Source organism: Electrona antarctica (genome assembly GCF_951216825.1).
Source record: "Electrona antarctica genome assembly, chromosome: 6".
Classification (NCBI taxonomy): Eukaryota; Metazoa; Chordata; class Actinopteri; order Myctophiformes; family Myctophidae; genus Electrona; species Electrona antarctica.
Window position 1 is genome coordinate 52,823,489 of NC_136811.1, and position 8,729 is coordinate 52,832,217.

At 49.4% G+C, this 8,729-nt stretch overlaps 1 protein-coding gene and 1 long non-coding RNA gene across 2 annotated transcripts; one reads left to right on the forward strand and one right to left on the reverse strand.

The window, feature by feature from the left end:
* Positions 1-675: 675 nt before the first annotated feature.
* On the reverse strand, positions 676-1,474 carry LOC306924601. Its single transcript, XR_013790188.1, has 3 exons — positions 1,312-1,474; positions 1,131-1,201; positions 676-1,038 (listed from the first exon to the last, which is right to left on the reverse strand). It is a non-coding gene; the product is annotated as an uncharacterized lncRNA (long non-coding RNA).
* Positions 1,475-2,718: 1,244 nt separating this feature from the next.
* On the forward strand, positions 2,719-5,616 carry LOC306924279 (coatomer subunit beta-like; the record flags this gene model as incomplete). Its single annotated transcript, XM_079502729.1, has 1 exon — positions 2,719-5,616. The coding sequence occupies one exon, from the start codon at positions 2,719-2,721 to the stop codon at positions 5,614-5,616; it is 2,898 nt and encodes a 965-aa protein (XP_079358855.1).
* Positions 5,617-8,729: the final 3,113 nt, after the last annotated feature.

Sequence of the window (8,729 nt, forward strand, 5' to 3'; positions counted from 1 at the left end):
TGCCTCTCAGTCACTCTGATCAAAGCAGCTCCCTAATCACCAGTATAAGCTACACCTGATTTCAATGCACACCAGGTACAAAATGTTCTCTCCATGCAAAGATCCTCTTAAAGGCATAGGCAATATACTTGTAGTACATATAATGAAATAAACAATGCATTTAGCAATTCAATCTTCAAACATTTATGTTTTATACATTTTACTGAATACTCATTCTGAATTATGAAATATCAATAAGAAATGTTATCTCAGTGGTTTGGCTTCCACAGTTATGTATTCTTCTGCTATTCTAGTACTTTCTCGATGTAATTATTTTATCATGTGCTTATACTATGTTCTTGTACTTTGTCTACTGTGAAGCACTTTGGTCAATTTCGGTTGTGTCAATGTGCTATATAAATAAAGGTTGATTGATTGATTTATTGATTATACAAAAAAAATGGGACCCAGTGCCTATGGGTTTAAAACCATTGAGGATAAAACAGAACACATTCCAGGACTTATTCCTATTGTGGTCCTTGCATAAAAACAATACAAAGCACCGTTCTTAGGTTTTAGTTTATAACCTATTTAAACTTTAAAACTAGGTTTCTTTCCCTAATAAAGTTGTTTTTATTCTATTTGTCCTGTAAAGCGACTTTGAGTACCTAGAAAAATTGCTATATAAACCGGATGTATTATTATTTATTTAAGTATGTTAAATGAACACTTTTCATAACAAATGACATCACATATCAGAACACAACATAAAAACAAAACATACCTTACACTTTACATAAAATACACAACATTTTCCATCAGTCCAACTTGTCCACTGTTTTTAAGAGCTCTCCAGTCAGGTTGGTTGCAGTGTCCAGGCTGTTCCACTGGGTGGCACAAATGTATGTGAAAGTTTCCTTACGTCCGAGTTCTGAATTTATACAGGACAGGAGATAACCTAACTGTCACTCCCAGTGATGTCTTAAAAACGAGTCAGCTGTTTCTTTGTACTGGTGGCTTTATTTCGAGCAACTTTCTTTCTCCAAAGCCAACGTAAAACTGACAAAGAGACAAACAGTGATCAGATTCAGAACAACAATAAATGAAGCATAAAGCACATAAACATACGAAAATACACAACAAATATTCACCTCACTGGCTGCACATAGGGATCAAAGGGAATGAAGGAGTGAACCCACAATAACATCAAAAGCAACCCAGACTGAAAAGAAACAAATTGATAAATTAGACTCATAACCAAATACAACACACAACTTAAATCTTGACAAGCAAACAGAAAATATTGACACAGAAACAAACAAACAAACGAACCTTAACATGGTGACACGCTGTTGTCAAACAAACCTCCGTCTGCCCACTTCAGACGGAAGCCTACAAGGCTCGTCAGGCATGATAACTAGACACCATATATGGTCATAAAACCGGAAATGACGAAATTAAACTCCGCAACAAATACATGACCAACAAACCAAATAGCAAAATAGAAAATAAGAAATAACAAAAATACTGCCAAAAACATAATTCTGGCAGCTAAACTAACATTTGATGCTTCAAACATGTTTGACAACGGTAATTAAAAAATCACACCCGTGTGAACTGAGTGGTGTAAGGTCTTATATAGACTGATCAACTGTGTCACACCCGTGTGAACTGGGTGACCATAGCAACCATGCTAATTTTTTTGGTACGAACAGACACGTAAACTAACAAAGCTGAAATCACACCCGGGTGAACTGGGTGACCATAGCAACCATGCTCATTTTTTGGTACGAACAGACAGACACGTAAACTAACAAAGCCAGTTGTAGGAGTGGTTTACACCACTCAAAAAAGTATAGAAATAATCCGATTTGTCATCCCTGCCCCAGATCCTGCACTATGAATATTAGATCTGCTTTTCTAATTCAAGGTATTCATGGTTGCTTTTGGCATGCTTTGCTTTAATTCAGAGGGGTTTGAAGTTACCTTCCCATATGTAGGCCTAACTCCAATTCAAATATTGGTGAGATATCTTCAAAATTGCGTGTGTGTCTGTGGTAATCTTGCAAACCACTAAATCCATCAGTCTTTTGAATGCAAAAATATTCAAGGAAGTCATTCCCAGATTTTCTTTTTCTTTTTTTGAGTGGTGTAAAGTTTACACCACTCAAAAAAAGAAAAAGAAAATCTGGAAATGACTTCCTGTGGTTTACACTGTAAACCACTCCAACAACTGGCTTTGTACCCGTGTACCCGTGTTCGTACCAAAAAAATTAGCATGGTTACTATGGTCACTCAGTTCACACAGGTGTGATTTAAAAAAAAATGAGCATGGTTACTATGGTCACTGACATTACGTCAGACCACAGCTGATCAGGCTATATAAGACCTTGCACCACTCAGTTCACACAACTTTTTTACACAGACAAATATGTGTCCATGGCAAGACCCTTGGTGGTAAATGTTAGATTTTGTTCTTACTACTGTATATATGTTCTTATTCTGATCACAAGAGCCAACTAGAAATGCATTCTGTCGAGGTGCCCATATATGGAGATCCCTGGTTCATCGCTGATGTCACGTGAGCATATGGCTGGTTTATGGCCAAATATGGGCATCAAAGCCCACTGACATCATGCTGACATCATGCAGCAGTATAAATGACGGGCCCAGTCATTTATAGCTCAGCATCGGAGACGGGCAACACAGCATCTCCTCAACGACAACCACAACATCACGATGACGGCTGCAGAACATGTTTGTTACACTCTCATCAACGCTCCGAGCGACTCCGACTGCCCGTCCGAGGCCAGCCTCAAATCCGTCCTGGAGAGAGGCGAGCTCAAAGCCAAGACGGAGGCCCTGAAGAAGGCCATCGTCCGGATGCTGAACGGCGAGAAGCTCCCCGGGCTGATCATGAGCGTGATCCGCTTCGTCCTGCCCCTGCAGGACCACGGCATCAAGAAGCTGCTGCTGCTCTTCTGGGAGGTGGCTCCGAGGACCGGGGCGGACGGCGAGCCCCTCCAGGAGATGATCCTGGTGTGCGACGCCTACCGCAAGGACCTGCAGCACCCCAACCACTTTGTGCGAGGCTCGGCGTTGCGCTTCCTGAGCAAGCTGCGGGAGCCCGACCTCCTGGAGCCCCTAGTGCCGGCCATCCGCGCCTGCCTGGAGCACCCGCACAGCTACGTCCGCCGCAACGCCGTCCTGGCCGTGGACGCCATCAGCAGGCGCCAGGAGCACCTCATCCCGGACGCCCGGGAGCTCGTCCGCGACTTCCTCGTCAACGAGAAGGACGCCGGCTGCAAGAGGAACGCCTTCGTGATGCTGATCCGTGCCGACCAGCGCCGGGCCACGGACTACCTGAGCACGTGCGTGGACCAGGTGCCAGCGTTCGCCGACGTCCTCCAGATGGCGGTGGTGGAGCTGATCCACAAGGTGTGCCACGCCGAGCCGTCGGAGCGAGCCCGCTTCATCCGCTGCGTCTACGGCCTGCTGCAGTCGTCCAGCCCGGCCGTCCGCTACGAGGCCGCTGGGACGCTGGTCACGCTGTCGGGCGCGCCCACGGCCATCAGGGCCGCCGCCCAGTGCTACGTCGACCTGATTGTCAAGGAGAGCGACAACAACGTCAAGCTGATCGTCCTCGACCGCCTGGTCGCGCTGAAGGAGCGGCCCGCTCACGAGCGCGTGCTCCAAGACCTGGTGATGGACATCCTACGTGTGCTGAGCACCTCCTCCGACCTGGAGGTGAGGAAGAAGACGCTGCGGCTGACCCTGGACCTCGTCTCGTCCCGCAACGCAGAGGAGCTGGTGAGCGTGCTGACGAAGGAGGTCACCAAGACCAGGCGCCGCGCGACGGAGTACGCGGAGGACGCCGCGGACGAGTACCGGCGGCTGCTGGTGCGGACGCTGCACTCCTGCGCCGTGCGCTTCCCGGACATGGCCGCCCTCGTCCTTCCCGTGCTGATGGCGTTGCTGGGCGACTCCGACGACGAGGCGGCCGCGGCGGACGTGCTGGAGTTTGTGCGAGAGGCCGCGCAGAGGCTGGACCACCTGAGGCCGCTGGTCGTCAGGACCATGCTGGAGGTTTTCCACAGCATCAGAAGCGCCAAGACCTACAGGGGAGCGCTGTGGATCCTGGGGGAGTACTGCAGCACGGCGGAGGATATCCAACGTGCGATGGGAGAAGTGTCTAGGTCGTTGGGAGAGATCCCCGTGGTCGACGGCGCGACAAAGGAAGAGGCTGGAGGAGGAGGGACGGCGAGCACAGCTCAGAAGCTGTTGACGGAGATGGGCACGTACGCGACACAGAGCGCACTCTGCTCCTCACCGCCTTCCAGGGAACGGGACACGCCTCCGCTCAGAGCGTTCCTCATGGACGGTGACTTCTACGTGGCCGCGTCGCTGGCGACCATGCTGACCAAAGTGGCGTTGCGATACGTCGCCATCGTACCGGACAGGAAGACACAGAACTCCTTCGTGGCGGAAGCCATGCTGGTCATGGCTGCCGTGCTTCGCCTGGGCAGGTCCGCCTTGCCCCGAAAGCCGATCACGGAGGACGACGCCGAGCGCATCTCGCTGTGCCTCCGCGTGCTGTCCGAGGGCTCGCCGCTCATGAAGCGCATCTTCAACACGGAGTGCCGAGAGTCCCTGTCGCGCGTGCTCAGCGCCAGACTGGAGGAGGAGAAGAGGCTGTCGCCAGCCAAAGAGTCCGAGAAGGGGCGCCGCGACGCGACCGTGCAGGTCGACGAGCCGATCCGCTTCGCGCAGCTGACCGCCAAGGACGGCGACGCGACCCGCGCGGAGGAGGACCAGTTCGAGCTGGCTCTGTCGGCAGCCGTGGGCGGCCATGATGCCGGCCGGACGACTGAGGCCTCCTCCAACAAGCTCAGCACGGTGACCCAGCTGACGGGCTTCTCGGACCCCGTGTACGCCGAGGCCTACGTGCACGCGGAGCGCTACGACGTGGTGCTGGACGTGCTGCTGGTCAACCGGACCAGCGACACCCTGCAGAACGTCACCCTGGAGCTGGCCGCCTCGGGCGACCTGAAGCTGGTGGAGGCGCCCGCTCCGCTGACGCTCGGCCCGCACGGCTTCGCCGAGGTCAAGGCCGGCCTGAAGGTGGTGTCCACCGAGAGCGGCCGGGTCATCTTCGGCAACGTGGTCTACGACGTGTCGGGGGGAGCGTCGGGGGCCAGCGGCGACAGGAAGTGCATCGTGCTGAGCGAGGTGCGCATCGACATCACGGACCACGTGCAGCCCGCCGCCTCCTGCACGGACGGCCAGTTCCGACGCATGTGGGCGGAGTTTGAGTGGGAGAACAAGGTGACGGTGGACACGGAGCTCACTGACATGAAGGCCTACCTCGGCCACGTCCTGGCCGTGAGCAACATGCACTGCCTGACCCCCCCCGACGAGGCCCCGGCGTGCGGCTTCATGGCGGCCAACCTGTACATGCGCTCCGTCTTCGGAGAGGACGTCCTGGCTAATGTCAGCATCGAGAAGCCCCTCCGCCAGCACCCGACGGGGCCCGAGGCTCCCGTCAGGGGCCACATTCGCATCAGAGCCAAAAACAAGGCGATGGCCCTGAGTCTGGGCGACAAGATCAGCTTCTCCCAGAAGAAGGTGGCGGTTTGATGGCACAATGCTTCCCCAAACGGCGTAACGAGAAACACTGGCCAGGCCTTCCTCGGCTTTTTCTGACAAGACGGACAACCACACATTATTATTGTCATTGTTGACTCATTTCTCCCTCAGACGAGCCGTCGCTTCAGATTTCAGATTGTATTGAAGGAATAGCCCCTTGCAAGCATCATTTTCAAGAGGGACCTGTACAACACACACACATACATGATACACACAGGCAGCTTGCCCACCCTCTCCCACCCAGCCCAGTCAATCCAGGCTCTCCATACATCTGGCCGGTTTGTCTGTGCTTTGCTCTCCTGCATCTTTGTTGAGTATACGTCCACATGTGTTAGTGTATGGGACTGCAGGTTCCCACAGCACCAACCTGCTGGCTGGCAGCTCTTGGTGTTTTTGGCATGCAGTGTCCTGCTAGTCTCATTCTCCTGGCTGCTATTTTCCTCACTCACCCTTGACATTCCATCATACAGATTCTTGTTGGTAACATTCGTACTCTTGCTAAGTTGCTGATGTTAAGTATAGGCCTACTGTACCTAACATTCTGGTGTAGCACCCACCTAGAGACTTCTGCAGGGTTGGCTTCAGGGTCCAGCATTCACTGCAGTATAGGAGAACAGACTCTATACCGTTGCATAGATATACATATATATATACATATATATATAGCTGAGTTTGATTTGACGGGGGAAGTTGGAGTTCTATATACACTGATCATGCCATGCGTTCAAGTGCCTTCCTCACTTTAAGGCATCATTTATTGAGGGATGTTTCACACTAATTCGTCTAAAAGCGCCACACTTTGCACAGATGTAGTCCAGGGCATGCTCTAATGATTTAGGTAGGGCACGCCAGCAGCGGCCAAATCCATATGGCCACCATTAACAACCTATAAAGGCAACATTTTCTAAATTTCATTATGCTTTAAGTAACATGTGACGTGTCAAACTAGGGGGTTGTCATGATTCTGATTCCATTAAGCATTAGTTTTGCATGAAAAAAACTCCTTGGGCTAAAAACGTCCATAGCCGTCATCACAGATGTGATGAGGTCAGCACATCGTCACATTTGGGCAAGTTGCTATGGCCGAATTTAGCCCAAGGAGTGTTTTTTGTGCAAAACTAATGCTTGGAATGGAATAGTTTGACATGTCACATGATACTTAAAGCATAATGAAAATTAGAAAATGTTGCCTTACTGTATATAGGCTGTTAATGGTGGCCATATGGATTTGGCCGCTGTGGCGACCCCGAAGGTCTCCTGGCTCGGGCGCCCTAGCTAAATCATTAGAGCATGCCCTGGACTACATACAGTATGTTCAAAATGTGGTGCTTTTAGACGAATTACCACCCACTGCCAGAAATTTTTCGTTTATCCTTAACTTTTAGTCATAGAATATTTATCTCCAGATGGATGGATCGTTGCTAATACGGAGGCTTTCTCCACTGGGGAACACCCGTTATATACAGTATAAGTGGCAGAGGGGGGGGGGGGGGGGGGGAGAGATGTAGGGATTGGTATGTCATAGTAGGGATTGGTATGTCATATTACCCGACGGGTATGGACTATTTTACGGGATGAATTCCGAAGGGAAAAGACCCCTTATTGTTTTTGTAAGGTTTTTTTCTGATTCCGCCATTTTTGGCATTTCTGTGCTGTCGTTTTCCACGAAACTCTACAATATAGTAGAGAGAGGGTCATGGCCGAGAACTGAAGCCCACAGTCATTCGTCAAAGGACCTCTGACCTTTAGATCTCCCAATGAATTAATTATATGATTAGAGCTCTATCCACTCTTATGATGTAAAAAAAAGTGATGTCAAAGATTTACTCCCCATTGAAATCACATTTCCATTCATTATTGTGTGGAGTCTGGACCCTGCTGCAGTGGAGTCTGGACCGACCGTTTGACCGCCAGCAATAAAACTTTAATACACATATGCGTCTCCTCATGCTCTGACTATTGACATCAGACCTTTAGATCTACTACTAGCGCCCCTTCTATAAACAGCTTCTGTCCCCAGGGCCCACACGTCTCAAGATTTGCCGTTGAAAATGAAAGGGGAATTCAGGTCAACTGTCCGCTAAATGAAAGGGGAATTCAGGTCAACTGTCCGCTAAATGAAAGGGGAATTCAGGTCAACTGTCCGCTAAATGAAAGGGGAATTCAGGTCAACTGTCCGCTAAATGAAAGGGGAATTCAGGTCAACTGTCCGCCAAATGAAAGGGGAATTCAGGTCAACTGTCCGCTAAATGAAAGGGGAATTCAGGTCAACTGTCCGCTAAATGAAAGGGGAATTCAGGTCAACTGTCCGCTAAATGAAAGGGGAATTCAGGTCAACTGTCCGCTAAATGAAAGGGGAATTCAGGTCAACTGTCCGCTAAATGAAAGGGGAATTCAGGTCAACTGTCCGCTAAATGAAAGGGGAATTCAGGTCAACTGTCCGCTAAATGAAAGGGGAATTCAGGTCAACTGTCCGCTAAATGAAAGGGGAATTCAGGTCAACTGTCCGCTAAATGAAAGGGGAATTCAGGTCAACTGTCCGCTAAATGAAAGGGGAATTCAGGTCAACTGTCCGCTAAATGAAAGGGGAATTCAGGTCAACTGTCCGCTAAATGAAAGGGGAATTCAGGTCAACTGTCCGCTAAATCTTGTCCCCACACGTCTCAAAAATAAACGTAAATTAAACATCAAAACATTAAACGTCATTGACAATGAAGGGATAACTTACTTATGTCATATGAAAACGAGCAAATCAGCTAACCAATCACATGTTGGTGGGAGCGCTAACATAAATTGATGTACGATGACAAGAGCGCCCCTCATTTCACACGGGTGTGATTTTTAATAATATAAACAATTCTTAGTTTTCGTCTATCGGCGCTCCAGGCCAAACCGTCGTTTTTGAGTGGTGTAAACCACTCCTACAACTGGCTTTTGTGTGCAGAAAAAAATGAGCATGGTTGCTATGTTCAAAATAATTTCTGACGTAATTAAATCACACCCGGGTGAACTGGATGACCGTAGCAACCATGGTCATTTTTTCTGCACAAAAAAAGCCAGTTGTGAAATCACATCCGGGTGTGATTTCATTACGTCAGATCAGA